The sequence below is a fragment of the Mus pahari genome, chromosome 23 (genome assembly GCF_900095145.1).
Source record: "Mus pahari chromosome 23, PAHARI_EIJ_v1.1, whole genome shotgun sequence".
In the NCBI taxonomy this organism is placed as follows: domain Eukaryota; kingdom Metazoa; phylum Chordata; class Mammalia; order Rodentia; family Muridae; genus Mus; species Mus pahari.
Window position 1 is genome coordinate 23271816 of NC_034612.1, and position 18651 is coordinate 23290466.

General features: G+C 45.9%; 1 protein-coding gene across 1 annotated transcript in view; it reads left to right on the plus strand.

Moving 5' to 3' along the window:
* Positions 1-18651, plus strand: part of Auts2 (activator of transcription and developmental regulator AUTS2) — a 1110887-nt gene that overhangs the window by 1069245 nt on the left and 22991 nt on the right. The window contains exons 7-11 of the mRNA XM_021187184.2: positions 3603-4071; positions 5503-5756; positions 8407-8627; positions 10493-10537; positions 14903-14998. Of these exons, the coding sequence (XP_021042843.1) occupies positions 3603-4071; positions 5503-5756; positions 8407-8627; positions 10493-10537; positions 14903-14998 (1085 nt within the window). The remainder of the gene's footprint in view (positions 1-3602; positions 4072-5502; positions 5757-8406; positions 8628-10492; positions 10538-14902; positions 14999-18651) is intronic.

Below are 18651 nucleotides of genomic sequence, written 5' to 3' on the forward strand. Positions count from 1 at the left end.
GAGTTTCGAGGCTAGCCTGGTCTACAAAGTGAGTTCCAGGACAGCCAGGGCTATACAGAGAAACCCTGTCTCGAAAAACAAACAAACAGGGCTGGTGAGATGGCTCAGTGGGTAAGAGCACCCGACTGCTCTTCCGAAGGTCCAGAGTTCAAATCCCAGCAACCACATGGTGGCTCANAACCATCNNTNACAAGATCTGANGCCCTCTTCTGGAGTGTCTGAAGACAGCTACAGTGTACTTACATATAATAAATAAATAAATCTTTAAAAAAAAAGAAAAACAAACAAACAAACAAACAAACAAAAAAAGAAGTTAAAAACTAACATAGGCTAAGAGCCATATTTTGCTATATAGTTCCATCAGCTTATGCATCTATGTATCTGTTTAAACAGGTAGTTTTGTAGTGCTGAGACCCAACTGGCAATGTATTTTATTTTCCTTAATGCAATTTTGTCCAGGTGGTTTCTGTTTGATTTTTGAGAGAGGATCTCATGTCCCCGAGGCTGGCCTCGGACTTCCTATATAGCCAAGGCTGGCTCTGAACTGCTCATCCTCTTGCCTCTGCCTCTTAAGTGTGGAGATCGCAGATGTGTGTTACCACACTTGGCTCTGCCATGCCCCTGAAGCGATTACGAAAACACCGAGTACTTACTGAGTCGTATACATTGTGGAAAGCACTCCTGGAGCTTAACACACGTTTCACAGAACACTTGCAGGTAGTTACTGTGGTAAAGCGTGTTACTAGACTTGGATGTGTGCTGTCATCTCCCAACACTTCAACATCACTGCTCTGCTACCAAGAGACACGTCAGTCACCAGTTTAATGTTGACCATCTACAATGGTGAATCTTTCTTGTCATGTAGAATCACCCTGGTATATCCCATTTTGTATGCTCTAATAACCATTTTGTGCCAGGCAGTGATGGCGCACGCCTTTAATCCCAGCACTTGGGACTCAGAGGCAATGGATATCTGAGTTTGAGGCCAGCCTGGTCTACAGAGTGGATTCTGGGAGAGCCAGGGCTACACTGAGAAACCCATCTTGTTCCCTTACACTAAAATAAGTTTTAGAAAAGGATTAGATCAGCATTTTCTTAACGTGGGTAGTGACCCTTTTGTGGGTCAAATGACTCTTCGATAGGGTTTGCCTAAGACCATCAGAAAACATGTTTACATTGTGATTTATAACAATAGCAAAATTACAGTTCTGAAGTAGCAATGACAATGATTTTATGGTCTGGGTTATCACACATGAGGAACTGTATTAAAGGGAAGGCTGAGAACCAGTGGGCTAGATGATTAGGTAACTGTGGACCATGACAAATGCAATCTTGTTTTTTGTGGGCTTGTTTGTTTGGGGGGTTATTTTTGTTTGGATTTAGTTTCCTCTTTGTAGCATGGCCAACCGCAAATTGTTTGTATTTGTTTGTTTGTTTGTTTTGTTTTTGTTTTGAGCCAGGGTATCTCTACATAGCTCTGACTGTCCTGGAACTTGTTCTGTAGACCAGCAAGGCCCCAAACTCCTAACCATATGTATTGGGTCCTTTTCATTGCTATGGTAAAATACCCAGCTAAAATAACCTAAGAAAGGAAGGAAGGTTTATTTTAGTTCACTGTTCAAGGATACAGTCAGTCAAGGCGGGGAAGGCATGGCAGTGGGACTGAGCATAGGGCAGCTGGTCGCATAGCGTCTGCAGTAGAGAAACAGAATGCTCAACTCACCTCCCACTTCTGTTCAGCCTGGAATCATAGCATGTTGGACAGTTCTGGTGGGTCCTCTTTAACCCAACCTAGAAACACCCCCCCACACACACACACACATACACATACTCACAGACATGCCAAGAGGCTTGTTTCCCGGGGTGGTTCTAAATCCTGTGGACTTGGCAATCAAGGTTAGCATCACAGATGCCATGATCAGCCTTCCCATTTTTAATTACGATTTACTCCAAGTACTGAACAACTCCTGAAGTTCTAACTATAAACTTCCCCCGCGGCAGGGGGATGACTGAGTTTGAGGCCAGCAAGGCCTATAAAGAGACATGATATTAAAAAAAAAAAAAAAAAGTCAACAGGCAAACAAAAAACCATGCAAAACACAGTGTATCTCAAAACTGGTAGAAGGCGGTGGGGAAAGAACAACAAAACACAGTGATGCCGTTTCTGGAAATTCTGTGGTGCAAAACAGAGGTCGACTCTAGGCCAAATGATGTGTAGCCCGGCTTAGAAAGCTAATGGAGGCCAAGTACAGGATTGTCCTCTCATCATTGTAAACCTGATAAATTGAAACACCTATGGTTGGGGGTCCAAAGATGGCAGCTCAGTGGCTAAGAGCCTGAACGGCTCTTGCTGAGGACCAGAGTTCAGTTCCCAAGCACCAAGCATCGGGAGACCCAGAACAGCTTGTTAGTCCAGCTCCAGGAGGTGTGGCAACTCTCTTCTGGCCTCTCTAGACACCTGTGCTCATACTGACACATGTGCATACACATAAATACATATAAAATCCATTTTAAAGGAGCGAATGCTGCCCTCCAGTTAATGTCACAACCAAGAAGCACTTCTCGTCTAAAACATACTTCTAAAACTCTTCTCATAGAGTTGACGTCCTCTAACGAGAACTGCTTCTGAGCATACTTGACTCCTCCCCACCCCCTCCCTCTCTCTCATTTTGTTTTATATTTGAAGTTTTTGCATAATAAGCATTTTGAAAACAATTTAGGCTACACTGCTGAAAATCTACAGGCTCTATAATTTTCTCTAACGAGAAAATTCCCAAGTATTACATGATATTTGTTATTGCAAAAGGGATCCTTCTTTTCTTTCTTTTTTTTTTTTTTTTTTTTTTTTGTCTTTCCGATCATCCAGTTTCTGCTTGGGCCTCGTACACTAAAAGCAAGTTTATTGTGGAGTCATACCCCTAGTTAGTGTGGCTAGCCTGTAAGACAGGCTCTCCGGTGGTGACATAGTTACAGCCACAGAACTTAGTTATCCAATGGTCTATGACCAGAACACCCTACTTCTTTCCCCTCCAGCCTCAGTGTTTTGCTGTTTGGTTTGATGAGTGGCACTGAGGATAGAACGTCATACACACCAACTAGGCTATACCCTCTGCCCTTCAATAGGGGAGCCTAGGCAGGTAGGTGCTCTATATTGAGCTAAACCCCTGGCCCCTAGCTGGGGAGTAGAATAGCATTCCAGACAAGGGCTCTATGAGTCACTTCTTTAGCCTTTCATTGGAGACAGTATTATCACTGATATCTTTCCCCAGACATGTGCAAAAGTACTTCTTAACACAGCATCTTTCTTTTACAGTATTTATCTATTATATCTTAGGGTGTTTCTCATTTTTATAGATTTTTTTTATTCACATGTTTTTCACCCCATGTATGTATGTGCACCACATTCAGGCCCTGTGCCTTCAGAGATCAGAAGAAGGTGCTGTTGAAGCTTCTAATTGTGTATATTCCCTGAACTCTGGGAATCGAGGTGCTGGGTGGCAGCTGCAGTCTTGTTGGGAGTATTCGATTCTTTATACAGTTTGCTTGTCCTCTGTGTCCCTTACGCATCCCCTCTGTTTTTGTCTCTTCTCTCTCCTGTACAGATCCAGAGTTAGGTGTTGGCGCACTACCTGAACACAGCCAAGATGTGGGACCAATTGTCCCCAAGATCTCGGGTCTAGAGAGAAGCCAGGAGAAGAGCCAGGACTGTTGCAAAGAGCCCGTCTTCGAACCCGTGGTGCTCAAGGACCCACATCCTCAGCTCCCTCAGCTACCATCCCAGCCCCAGGCCGAGCCTCAGCTCCAGATTCCATCTCCAGGCCCGGACTTGGTACCAAGAACCGAAGCTCCACCCCAGTTCCCTCCTCCAAGTACACAGCCAGCCCAAGGACCCCCAGAAGCTCAGCTGCAGCCTGCCCCACTGCCTCAGGTGCAGCGGCCACCCCGGCCCCAGTCCCCCAGCCACCTGCTCCAGCAGACTCTTCCGCCTGTGCAGTCACATCCCTCCTCCCAGAGCCTCTCGCAGCCGCTGTCGGCCTACAACAGCAGTAGCCTGAGCCTCAACAGCTTAAGGTGAGCAACCAGTCTTCCACAGGGTGGGGTTTCCATGCACGGACTCAGGGAGACTAGAACTGTCTGTTTTGCAACTTGCCCTGCCTTTTAATCAGTGAGACTGAAAAATGGGAAAAGGGACTGTTGTGGGAGTGTTGGTGTAGAGCAGTTTGGTGGGGGTGGGGGTGGCATTAGGATAAAATTTGTGTAGGGACCTGAGGTATACCGAGAAGAGGCAGGAAAGATGGTTTTAAAAGAAAAACCTGGAAGACCCAGGCATGATGGCACACACCTTTAATCCTGGCACTCAGGAGGCAGAGGCAGGTGAGTCTCAATGAGTTCGAGGCCAGCCTGGTCTACAGAGTGAGCTCCAGGACAGCCAGGACCACAGGAAGCCCTGCCTAGAGGGGGTGAGGAGGTCGGAGGTTGTACCAGGGCATCCTGGTGGATGGCCAGCCAGCAGGTATGTGGAGGCTGAGGCACACCTGAAGATTTTTTCATGGGAAGAGTCTGAAGAGGGTGCCTCGGAAAAGCAGTGTTGGTATTTCCGGGGGCCTGGGACCCCTAAGAGCTTGGGTTTCTTTTGTTTCAAGGCCCTTTCTCCACTTGGGGGGTTCACTCAGCTCTGCTGAGAATGAGAGAAAAGCCCTGTAGGAGAGCCATGCTGCCTTTTGACTTCATTAGGTCTCACAAAGGAAAGTCAACTGAGTTGCTCAATGATGTCTGCAAAGAAAAGGAAGACAAGCGCCTCCAGGGTCTAGCTCCACCACTGTCCCCAGGCTCCATCTTTGTTACTACCTTCCTTTTGGAAGGCTGATGACTTGACTGGTTCAGGGACACCTTTGTTTCCTGTAGGCCTTCCCCCCCAGGGTCAGGTCCATCTCATTATCCTTTGATTCAGAAGAGTGATATGTTAGTTGTTTCTCTTGTTGCTCTGACAAAATACTGGACAGAAGCAATCTAAAGAAGGAAGGGTTTATTTGGGCTTACAGTTTGAGGGGCCAGTCCATCCTGGTAGGGAAGACAGATTGGCAGGTGGTTAGGTTACATTGTATACCTCCCCCCAGGAAGCTGGATACATTGTATCTTCTCCTCCCTCCCTCCCTCCCTCCCTCTCTAAAAATAAAGCTAGCCCACTTGGTAGAATGCTTGCTTAGTGGGCATGAAATCTCGGGTTCCTTCCTCAGCACTGCATACACTTGACATGCTGGCACACAGCTGTGATTCTAGCACTGGGTACATGGGCGCATGAGGATCACAAGTTGTGAGAGAGGCTAGCCTGAGCTCTAGAAAACCCTGTCTCCAAAAACAAACAAATAAATAAAATGAAATAATGAAATAAAAATGTCTTTTATTGTAATAAGGAAGAGAGTAACAGCTTTATTGTAATGAAGAAGAGTTGAACAGCGGCAAAAGGAATCTCTGACTTTTTCCCTTTTTTGATTCTGACAGCAGCAGCAGAAGCAGTACCCCGGCAAAGACCCAGCCCGCCCCGCCTCACATCTCCCACCACCCGTCCGCCTCTCCCTTCCCCCTCTCCCTGCCCAACCACAGCCCTCTGCACAGCTTCACACCCACCCTCCAGCCCCCTGCCCACTCACATCACCCCAATATGTTCGCCCCTCCCACTGCTCTGCCTCCTCCCCCGCCGCTGACGTCTGGAAGTCTGCAGGTGCCAGGGCATCCCGCAGGGAGCACGTACTCAGGTGAGTTGAGGCAATCTCATGGGTGCACCCATACACCCAGTGCCCCCCTCGCTAGTCACCACACCACCGGACTGCATGACATAATGATTTGCATGCCTCTTGGATGTGTTCTTGGAGTCATCTTCAAGGCTTTTGTGGCCGAGGTTCAGCAACAGTAAATATCAATACGTCTAAGTTGCCTGGCAAAGCCCTGGGGAGTTTCCTCAACAAAATGGAATGGCTTAAGCCACACTTTTTTTTTTTTTTTTTTAAATGACATCACCACTTAGTGAAACTTAGATGTCATGTGCTCTGTGACACACATTTAACCTATGACAACAGTTTCAGACCTGTGTCTGTTTTGCCCTTGGATCTTAGGTTGTGTCTTGGTGTAGCAGTTTCCTTTGTCAAATAGGACCACCTTCTATTAATGTTTATTTTTATTACTTTACATTTTTATTTTTGTGTTTAGACGTGTGTGTGTGTGTGTGTGTGTGTGTGTGTGCACACGCGCGCATGTGTGCCACATTCACTTGTGTGCAGGAAACCAAAAAGGCCAGAAGAGGGCGTCAGGAATGGAGCCAGAGTTACAAGTGACTGAGCTTCCTGTCATGGTGTTTAGATCCAACAAGAACAATACATGTGTGCCCTTTCTTAACTGCTGAGCGGTCTCTCCACTCAAGTAGATCTCTCTCTCTCTCTCTCTCTCTCTCTCTCTCTCTCTCTCTCTCTCTCTCTCTCTCTCTTCTGTTGAGGTAGCAGTACACCCCAGAATTTTAAAGACAGACATGCTGAGGTGGGGGTGGAGTGAGAAGGCTCACTATAGGGCTTACCTTGCAAACCTCAGGCCCTCCGTTCAGCCCTCAAAACTCACATAAAAAACGACAGGGAAGGTGGTGTACATTTGTGTTCCCAGCGCAGGGGAGATCGATAGAGAGGGAATTCTGGGGCTCGCTGGCCAACCCATCTAGTCACCTTGGTGACACACAGGCTAGTCTCAAATACCAACTGATGCCATGGAGATGGCTCAGTAGGTAAAGGCACTGGCCATAATGGCTGGCCACCTGAATCTATCACTAGGGCCAGCATGGCGAAAGAAGAGAACCACTCCCCAACATTTTCCTGTGACCCCCCCAAGCATGTGGTAATACATACACCTACACACAGATGAATAAGTGAATACATTAATTAATAAATTAATTAGATATTAGAAATATATGTGTGTTTAAAGAAACATATGGGGGCTGGTGAGGTGGCTCAGCGGGTAAGAGCACCCGACTGCTCTTCTGAAGGTCCTGAGTTCAAATCCCAGCAACCACATGGTGGCTCACAACCATCCGTAACAAGATCTGACGCCCTCTTCTGGAGTGTCTGAAGACAGCTACAGTGTACTCACATATAATAAATAAATAAATTAATTAAAAAAAAAAAAAAAGAAACATATGGTTTAAAGAAACCCCAACATATGTTCCTCACACACATGCAGATGTAAGCGGACACACACACACACACACACACACACACAAACACATAAGAACTGACCTAGCATTGGAGTTTAGTGTTTTTTTCTCCTGGCTGTGTTAACCAAACCTGTGCCCTGGTGTCGATCTGGTCTAACCACAGTACACCATGCCACAGAGCTGTACCAGTCCTTGAAGGCAGCATGGGAACCTGGAGGTATTAATAGATAGATAGTGAATAGTTGGTATGTCTCAGTCTACCATAGTATTTAAGTGTGTGTGTGTGTGTGTGTGTGTGTATATACACACACATGTTTTATCTGAGAGTAGAAACAAGAATGTCAACTGTGGTGTTACTCCTTAGGGTACAGTCACACACCTTGTTTTGTTGTGTTTAGTGAGGTTTTATGTGTATTGTTGTTGTTGTTGTTGTTGTTGTTGTTGTTGTTTTGAGACAGTCTTTGACTGGCTCAGAACTCACCAAGCAGGCCAGGCTGGGAGTGGCTGAACTTGCCAGACTTGGGACTGAGAAGCTGGGTATTGAAGTTGTCATGGGCTGAGAGCCAGCCTTGGTCTATTCCACCTGTTGTCCCTTTTGATCCAGGTCCTTGTTCCATCCCTGTGTGTCCCAAGTACTGTGTCTTTACCCTGCATCCTCCATCCATCGCATAACACTAGTTCCTTGTAGATGTTGCCCAGTTCTGTGACATTATGGCACAACACTGTCATCTACAGAGTTCACACTGGGGAACGGCACAATCAAATTTTACACATGCACGTTTGCATGCGTGTACACACACACACACACATGAGTTTCCTTGTGCATTGGTAGAGCGCTTGCCCGGCATGCACAAGGCCCTGGGTCCCATCCCTACCACTCACTACATGAAACCATGTCTGTGGTGTAAGTTATGTAGTCCCAGAGCTCAGGAGGCAGAGGCAAGAGGACCAGGAGTTTAAGGTCATTCTCTGCTGTATAGGGAGTTTGAAGTTATTCTAGGGTACATGAGCTTCTTCCTCAGTTTAAAGCAAAACAAAACAAGAACCTCCTAATGCATTAAATACGTCAATGATTCTGTGTCTGGCCGCACTCATAGCTCTCCTGTGCTGTATTGCACGTGGTATGCACCCCGGGCATGCCTGCCCCCAGGATGTCCTCTTCTGAAAGAAAAGGTTTCACCACCTTTTATCTCCCTTTCCTTCTTTTCCAGAGCAAGATATCCTGAGGCAGGAACTGAACACGCGTTTCCTGGCCTCTCAGAGTGCCGACCGAGGGGCATCTCTGGGCCCTCCGCCCTACCTGCGGACCGAGTTCCATCAGCACCAGCATCAGCACCAGCACACGCATCAGCACACGCACCAGCACACCTTCACACCATTCCCCCACGCCATCCCACCCACGGCCATCATGCCGACGCCAGCACCTCCCATGGTGCGTACCCCAGGCAGAAATGTGAGGATAATGAGGATAAGTAGAGCGTGCAGCTCGCCTCGGGGGTCGGCATGGGCACCGGGAGACCCTGGAGAGGGGATGGGGAGCGGCCACTCTGTGAATGCTGGGGCGCACCCCGTAGGTCCTGTCCATCTTTGCTAATGAGCTCTGGTCCTAGATCACCAGAGTTGGGACATGTTTTCCTAGACGGCCGTTGCTGGCACTGTGGATGGATTTAATTCCGGGTGCCTTCAAAAACACGCAAATGAAGCCTTGCTGACCTTCTGAAAGGGTTGTTATCTTTGCTTGTGCATGCTGGGAAATCCTCAGATCTTAAAATGTTTCATACCAATACAGAGATACTAGGGAAGATGGGGGATGGAGAGGAGAGACATGAGGGGCCATTTGGGAGGATGACCACTCTGGGTACTGCCGTTTCCTTGGTTACGTATTTCTCCCGGTTTTTCCCTAGGACTGCCTGCCATATTTCTTGTTATTCTGTGACACAGTACCCTAACTTTACGTTATGTCTGATAGCAAGCAGGCAACAGGGACAAATGCGCCCCACAGAGATACAGCTGAGCCAGCGACATAGCTTTACTTTGTCTCGTCTGGGGACTGGCACATGTGTGGAGAATTAGGATATTTGGTCTAGACACCAAGAGTACTAGCGATACTATAGTAGAATTTTATATATATTCCAAGAGAGAGGCCTGCCCGTAGCAGTGATTACTAACCTTTAGCATGTAAGGGAATACTTGGGACTAGAGAGATGACTCTGGTTAGGAGCATTACTTCAAGAGGACTGGAGTTCCTTTCCCAGCCTCCGGGTTACATAGCTCCCAACCACCACTCTAGCTGCAGGGGATCCAGCGCCCTCTACTGGTCTCCATAGGTACCTGAATACTTGTGCACATACCCCCACCCCTCCACATACTTTTTTTTTTTTTTTAAAGAAAACACTTTTTTTTTTTTTTTTTTTTTTTCCTGTTGAGAGGCAAGGCTCCAAGACCTACCCCAAATCCCTCAGTATTTTGTGCTGTAGCATGTCACTGAGGCAGAGGGGAGTTGGTTCTTGCCGTGAATGACGTGATGGTGTCTTGAGGTTCCTTTTGTTCCCATGAAACACCATGACCAAATCAACTTTGAGGAGGGAAGGGGTTTATTTGGTTTATGTATCCAGAGTCATTGCCCAGTGAGGGGAAACCAAGGCAGGAACTCAAACTGGGGCAGGAACCTGGAGGCAGGAGCTGAGGCAGAGGCCATGAAGGGGTGCTGCTGACTGGCTTGCTCCCCATGGCTTGCTCAGCCTGCTTTCTTATAGCACCCAAGACTGCCAGCCCCAGAATGGCACCGCCCACAAAGAGCTGGGCCATTCCCCATCATTCACTAATTTAAAACATACCCGAAGGCTCCTGAAGCCCATCTTCAAGATGCATTTTCTCAATGAGACTCCCTCCTCTCAGATGACTCTAGCTTATGTCAAGTTAACTAGCCAGCGAAGGTGGGATGGTTTATCTGGATAACTGCCTATTTGCTCCACTTTGGCTGTTTGTCTTGTGCCAGTCCCCAAATATAGCGTCAAGGATGGTTTATCTGGATAACTGCCTATTTGCTCCACTTTGGTTGTTTGCCTTGTGCCAGTCCCCAAATATAGCGTCAAGGGGTCCCAAGGAGCGGGGCACACTGGGTGGGCTTACCACTTTGCATTTAAATTCTGGGCGCTTCTTATTGGGAGCTCGGACTTGCTTTTTTTTGTGCCCCGTGAAGTTGGCACGGAAGCTTGTCTGGTGGGTCACCTCTTCTGGAGGGGCGAACGGAACATGCAGCTAAAGTAACTAGCTTTTGCTTTGATCCCTTTGCAGTTTGACAAATACCCCACCAAAGTTGACCCATTCTACCGGCATAGTGTGAGTCATTCCGCTGTGGTACACATTTGTCGTAACGCCTTTTCCATTTCCAGTGCCTCTTGCCACAGATGAGTAAGCGCCTGGCAGCCTTCCCTGTCATCTGTGCAAGAGTCCCCCCCATCGCTCCTTTACCATTCGGGGTGCGTGCTTGTATGCCATTGTCGCTTTGGGTGGCGATGCAGTATCATCTTCCAAATCAAAAGATCATCATCAGCAAGCCAACCGCAGTGGCTCAGCCTCTTAGCCCCAAACCAGAGAAACAAAGGCAGGAGGGTCAGGGGTTGGGGTAGTCCTTGCTACATAGTGAGTTCAAAGACAGCCTGGGCTATGTAGGACCCTGTCTTACCAAAGCAAACCAATAGTAAATCATTAGCATTGCCTCCTTTTGGAACATTTTGAAACCATCTGAAATGGCTATCAAAAAAAGAGTGGGTGGGCACTCGTTGTCATCTTAGGAGAATATGAAATCACAGATTTTAGTCATTCGAAAAGGCTAGGAACCCAGAATTCCTGGGACTCAGTTTGAATTCTTCCCTATTGATAAACCATTCCTTTTATTTTTGAATCACGCCTCTTGAAAAAGTAGATTTTTCTTCTCTTCTAGGCTAAATACAGAACCCATTTTCACATAGGCAGATTTCTGGGCAGACTTTGTTACAATTGGACAATTAAAAAGGTCAGTTAATTTAAAAAAAAAAAAAAAAAAAGGTCTGAGCTAGACATGGCGGAATGCACGCCTGTCAGCACAGCAGTTGGGAAATGGAGGCAGGAGGATCCAACCAAGTTCAAGGCCAGCCTTGGGCTACCTGAGACCCTCCCTCTCTCTTTCTCTCTCAAAAAGGCGTGGGGCGGGGCAAACAAAAGGCCTTAAAATGGGAGAAAAATTACTATTTTCCTCTTTAGACTCATTCTTTATTTGAGAAGCAGTTCCACTTTGTGTACTTTGAACACAAAGTGTTCATCCCAGGATGTAGATTGCTACTGACCCTGTTGAGCCATGAGACATGAGCTTCTCTATACAGAGTTCTGACTATTTGACTGTGATATTTTGATTATGGGATGAATACTGCATCATTTCGATCTGAAACTCCTCTAGTTTCTGTGCTTAACGTGGGCAATTTGTATCTTTATAGCAAAAACACGGAAGATTAGTAATCGTTGATCAAGTGTACAGGTCCTGTTGCTTCATTAGACAGCACTGTCTCCACACTGCAGTTGTAACGCTCCCTAAAGCACCAGGAAAGGCTGAATTCACTCAAGCTTTAAATAGATACATGCACACTGCTTACTATGCAAGAGTGTAGCTGAGACATCTAGGCTAGAACACACTAGCGATCAGTTAGAAACATTTCCTCCCTAGAGGCCTTTAGAACTGACCTAAGGAAGAGCTCTTGGGGTTAGAGGGGGCTGGGGTATAGAACAGTTTTCCTAAAATGCACGAAGCTTTCATGCTCAGCACAGAATAAAACCAGGCGTGGTACTGCACACCTGTGTCCCCAGAGGTTGCAGATGGAGACAAGAGGGTCAGGAGTTCAGGGTCATCCTCAGTTACGTAGAGAACTCCAGGTCAGCCATGACCCTGTCTGACAGGTTGGTGGGTAAGAGTCCCCGCTGCTCTTGTAGAGGACAAGAGTTCAAGTCCCAGAACTCAAGACAGGGTGGCTCCTAACTGCCTATGACTCCAGTTCCAGGGGACGCAACGCCCTCTTTTGGATTCCAAAGGCACTACACTCAGGCATGTGAATGCACACACTCATACACACAGAAAAAAAATTTAAAAATTATGTAAGTAGTAGGAGGGGGAGAAAAATATATAGGTTACTCAGTCCCCATGTGATCCACCCTGGACTGCTGAACTCTAGGGCACAAAAGCATTTTAGCAATGGCAGTGAGAATTCAATAAATCCGTGGGTTTCCTCTTTGAAGCGTGCCTGCCTCACACACAGTTCAGGATGTCCTTACTTGGTGCTCTGCAGATTTAAAGGAAAGGTCAGGGGTTAGGGGGATGGTTTGGTCTTTTACAAGCATGGGGACCTGAGTTCAAATCCTAGAACCCAAGTGAAAAAGTCGGGCATGAGGCATGGTGGTACATACTCTTAATCCCAGCACTGGGGAGGCAGAGACAGGAGGATTCCTGGGATTCGCTGGCCGGCCAGCCTAGCCTCATTGGCTAGCCCTACTTCATTGGCCAGCCCCGTATCCCTGTCTCATAAAACAAGGCAGACAGGCTGAGGAGATGTGCTCAGTGAGTAAAAATGTTTGCCATATAAGCCTGGTGAGTGAGTTCAATCTCTAGGACCCACATAAAAGTGAAAGAGAACTAGTTTATCACATCTTGACATCCACACCCCCTACACAACAACAACTACTACTACTACTAGTAATAATAATAAATAAAATTTCTAGAAAACCAAGATAGACAGGTTATCCCTTGACATGCACATACACACACCCTAACACACAATAAATACTAAGTAGAAATAAGTGAGAGACCCAGCTAATGAAATCATGCTAACAAAAGGTGTCCTATGTTTAGTGGGTGGCCCAGGCTGGTTTCTGAGACCCAAGTGTCAGAGTCTCCCGACTTGTAGGCCACTCAAGTGGAGGAACAGTCTGGAGGCCTGAGTGTCTGGGAAGACTCTGTGTTACGGCTTTTTTTTAGACAAGGGACAGGAGCGAGCCATATTTCTATTCTAAGAGGTCTGCAACCCAGGAAAGGAGAGGGGAATGGGCCTTCCCATTTTTCTTTTTTTAATTGTAACCATTAGAGAGGAAAGGACCACTTGGAGGCAGAGTCGTAGAAATCTGAGTGTTTTAATACAGCATGTATTTAATTACTCCGCTTTCTACAGCATACTAGGGGAGAGTTATTTCATAATATTAGCGATAGTGGCTAATCTATGAAGTAGTCCTCCCCTGCTTTGGGGGATTAAGGACGTTATAAGGCAAATTAAGATGCAGTGCGCTCAAGTAGCTGAAACACAATTTTAGACTTAAAAGTAGTTTTAAATGAGGGTACTTGGCTGGCAATCGCTGTTTAAGTGGATTTAGTTCAATATCAATTAGCGTGGAAAAGTTCTTGGTATCTTTGCAGAGAGCAGAACGGAAACAGAGAGCAACAGGAAACGTCACATACTCCGAAGACAGGGTTGCAGAGTGTGAATTTTAGTCATCACCGAAAACAGCTAGTTTAGAGTATTATTAAGGGAATCTTGTTATTGTTTTTGTTTTTGTTTTTGTTTTCTCTAGCTCACTAGACATTTGGTGAGACTGGGGAGGTTGCTTAAATGCCATATGATAGCTTGATCATGGAGTCAGAGGAATAAGACTTTTCAAGGGCTCTAAGACATTTCTCCTTCCTTGGTTGCTCAGTGTGTGTGTTTATTTTGCCCCCTCCCCACTCCCCACTATTGTTTGTTCTTTGTAAGCTGTCGAGTACTCGGCGCTTCTTCATTAGGACACGTCTTTGAGCCTGAGCGGTCAGATTCATATAGGTGGCTCAGCCTCCCCTCCAACAAGCCTGTTCCTCTGAGTAAGTTTACACAATGAAGAGTGGCCAGAAGGACTCCTGCTTCGTGTGTAAATACGCTGGAGCCTTGAGTACCTGGAAGTCTGGGACAGGAGGAACTTAAAATTGAGACCTGGGATTACAGACTTCCTGTCTCACCTCCTTTGCTTCAAATGATCAGTAATGGGAGACCACACCACGAGCTGATTCTTTTTAGAGTGTCTATGAAAATTGACGGCCCCATTTAAAATGCAGACCGAGTCATTTAACCCAGCACAAATATCCGTCATCATTTTTAGATGAGGGGATTAAATCGTCCTCTGGACATGCCACTTCTAGAGCAACCTAATGAAGCAAGGATCGTGAATAGTCCCTTTCCTTAAACCACCAAACATCTAAATTCATTTAAAACTCATCAAGTCTCAACAATACAAAATCCCGGCCCTTGTAAAGACCTTCTCTTCTCTTCTTGGGTCTTCTTTTTGTCCCAATTCACTTGTAATTTTCCGGGCGTCTTGTTGTGCTTAGCATCCCCTCCCGTTTTCGATATGCATGGAGGGCTTCTATGTGATTTCTTGATTAATAATTAGCAAAGCTCTCTCTCTCTAATGATGTTCTCATCGGGGACATCATTTGTTGGCCGATTGATTCTGAACTACTTTTTAACTTTTTTCGTTAAACATTCATGGCGCATCTGTGTGTTCATCTCATCATAGCTTGGCTAATAGCATCATACTGAGATTGGCTGGCTTGCTAATGTCGATGTCTTTCTATGGGAATTGGGACATATCACATGACCCCCCTACTAAAACCTTTTTTTTTTTTTTTTTTAAATCCCTCCCCATCTTTGGCTACAGCTCTTCCACTCCTATCCTCCTGCGGTCTCGGGTATACCCCCCATGATCCCACCCACGGGCCCTTTCGGGTCACTCCAAGGAGCATTCCAGCCGAAGGTAAGAACCTCAGAGTGAAGACATGGCTACCTACCTTAGTGGAGGGCCAGGCTAGGCACGCCACCGGTGGGTTGTATACATGCTCGTCTGCAGCGATAAGTCCACACACCCAAGGGAACCAGGAGACTTTGTCTTTTCTAGTCCATTTAGTTTTAAATCCAAACAGAGATGAAACTTGCAGTCGTTGCAGTTGAGCTAAGTTTCCTGTACTCTTCACAGAATATGCAGAAGGAGGGGCTGGAGGAGTGGCTGCTGGGAGTGGCTGCTGGTGTAAGTGCTTTTGAATTTTGCAGAGGACCCTAGTTCAATTCCCATCACCCACACCAGGCAGCTTACAACCTCCTGTAACTCCAGCTCCGGAAGATCCAATGTCCTCTTCCGGTCTCTGTGAACACTCACACGCATATGACATACAGACACAGACAAACACACATACACATTAAAAAAAAAAATAAAAGAAAGAAAGAAAGAAACAAGTCTTATGCAGGTTATATACATTCTAGGCCATTTTTTTTTCTTTAAATATAAGTTTTCCCATTAGCATGGGAACAATAATGGGTTTCATTACATCTTTTCAATACAGTTAATATATATAATATACTTTGACATACTTCTTGTCCTCTTCCCACTCCACTGATACTCTCTCCTCCCCCCCCCCACCCCCTGAATCCATTGATCTTAACGAAGGTTACAAGGAACATGAGTGAAGGATTGTTGATGGGAGCAGAGCAACTTACCAATGGCTAAACAACCGAAGGAAAGGGTATTTCTTTGGGGGAAATTCTACTAAACATTAAACGTCTGGTAGAAAATGCCTACTTGCTTCTGAGGTGTGCGTTGTTACAGATGTGGTCAAAGGGGGATAAACGTTCCCAGACTGAAGTTGTTTTCTGTTCCTTTAGTCTGAGAAAGATCTTTCTGTTTGCTCTCTGTCCTTTGCTGCATCAGCCGTGCACACGGTATGCCTGCAGGTGGCGAAGCAAAAGCTTTATTTGTGCTCTCTCTCCCTCTCTTCTCATCCCCACAACATTTTGCCCTCCTGTATGTTTGTTTGTGCTCCGTGTGCATGCGTGGTGCTACTCTAGAGGAGGGGTCAGATGGTTGTGAGTCACCATGTAGGTGCTAGGACCCAATCCCAGGTCCTCTGCAAGAGGAACAAGTACCCTTAACCACTAAGCTACCTTACCCCTTGAAATTTATTCATCTTTTATTCTTAATAAGAATTAAATTATTTCTACCTAGAGAATAGTATTCACATCAACACAGGCTCTGTTATCAATAAAGGTCAATATTCCAAAGTAATTTGACAGCACTTTACCTTTAAGTGATCTACTGTGGTAGAACCAGAGATGTGGCTCAGTGGTAGAGCCCCTGCCTAGAATCCCCCAGTGAGGGACCTGGGGGCGTGGCTCAGTGGTAGAGTCCCTACCTAGAAGTCCCCAGTGAGGGGTTAGGGTGGGGGGTTGTGTCTCAGACATATACCACTTGTCTGGCATACGCAAGTCTCTAGGTTCAATCACAACCACGTTAGAAGAATAGAAAATAGTGTTTAAATTCCTTATTTGTACTTAAATGCTAGTTTTTAAAGTGAAGTATGCTTCTCCAATGGCTAACCACACTTAGCTGAGCTATTGTGCTGTATGTGGTTTGGTGTCTGCCCCCTCCTCACCTCCCGTTCTTATTCTTAAGCCAAAGCAGCAGTTTGAGACCAGAGTCTCCTGGATTGAACACATCGAATTTTCAAAGGTGTGTTGCCATAAAAACCGGAAACAGGAAGAGAAATTAAAAAGGCATTGGGGGTCGGATGCTATGTCTTTGAAATCACCCTCATGTGCGTGGAACTGCAGCTTAAATGCCAGTGTCTGTGTACATAGGGCTTTTATAATGGCCAAAGCAAGTGGTGGTGAATTTTAGACTCCTTTCCTTGGTCCTCAGTAATCCCTTAGACCCTGGTCTGTCCCCACTAGGTTGAGACAAATCTCCAGCGTGTCCCCAAGCAGACTGGTAGGTCATTTAATAAATTAGACTATTTCCCTCACTTGCAATTATCCAATCACACCACAAACTACATCTGGGCAAGAAAGTGTCTCTCGGTGTTGAAATAAGCCTTTCCCGGCCATCTTCCTGATTGAATATGTAGATTGCTGTTCATTAGCGGAGTTCTTCATATGTATGCAAATCAGGCTGTTAACAACTGCAGCTTAATTGTTAGTTGTACAGCAGCTGATTGCTTTTCTTCCATTCTCTGGCTCTCTAGCTTGTCGCTTGTCTTCTTTCCATACTTCTCCTTGTAGGCAAGCTTCGTGCCTTAACTGGAGCTTTTCTCCCGGCTCCCCAATGAGTTAACTTCAACTGTGAGGGATCCTTACAGATTGTAGCTTCCTTAAAGAAAATAAGGACTAGTCCATGGCTCAGTGGGGAAAGGCACTAGCTACCAACCCCAAGTTCCATCCCCAGAACCCACATGATAGAAGGGAGAGTCCTGGCTCTTACAAGTTGCCTCCTGACCCTCACCTTTGTGACTTGTAACATCTGTGTATACACACAATCACACACACACACACACACACACACACACACACAAAGTAAATAAGTTTCAAAAGCCATTAGAGGCTGAGAAAGCAATTCAGGAAATAAAGCCACACGCCATTAAGCCTGGGGAGTTGAGCTGGACCGGTGAGCCCCATGGTGGAAGGAGAGAACTGACTTCTGCAGGTTGCCCTCTGACCTCCACACGTGCCCACACAGACAGACCCACAAACATACAGACAAATAAATACATGTATTATATATAATATGTACATTTCTAATTTTTTAAAAAAGAAAAATCGCTTCTGTAGCTGAGCACAGTGGTACATACCTTCACTCCCAGTACTCAAGAGGCCGAGGCAGGCAGATCTCTGGGTTCAAGGCCAGCTTGGTCTATGCAGCAAACAAATTTCAGGCCAGCCAGGGATATATAGTAAGAGCGCTTATCTTAAAAGAAAGCAACCAGAAACGAACAAAGAAGAAAACCTACTATTTTTAAAAGTCCCACAAGACATAACTGTTGCCTTTGAAGTATACTGTCTTTTGTTACTGTTGATTCGGAACACAAACATCTAGCCATGCCAGTTAATATTATTAGTGATATTTAAGTACGGTGATAGGGTTTGGAAGAACAGCAGCAGAATTTAGTAGGAAATCTTATGTCACCCCTAAATTAGGTTATCTTATCCCATTTCGTCCATCACTGATGAGTGATTGCTGAATATAATTTCTCATCATTGCCTACCGGTTAGGATATCTAGGTATCTTAGGGTCCAAACAACCCTGCCAGCCTTCCTGAAAGATGCAACTCACATGGACATAATCGTGGACTTAAGCGTTTCTTTCAGTGTTTGGTGGGAAAGCGGGGGGGGGGGGGATGAGAATAATAAAAGAAAACCAGAGGCAGTTAGTGGTGTGGGTCAACAGGAAGAGGGGTTGAGGGCACAAATTGCCTGTGTAGCTTCTTAGATCCTAATGGGAGCATCCTGCATCTTACTTCTTACCAAGCACCTTGCCCAAGCTGCTGAGCTCCTAGCACACCCCTTGGTGGGGCAAGACAATAGGATTAGTATTCTAAATTCTAGCTTTTTTTTTTTTTTAAGATTTTTTTTTTTCTTTAAATC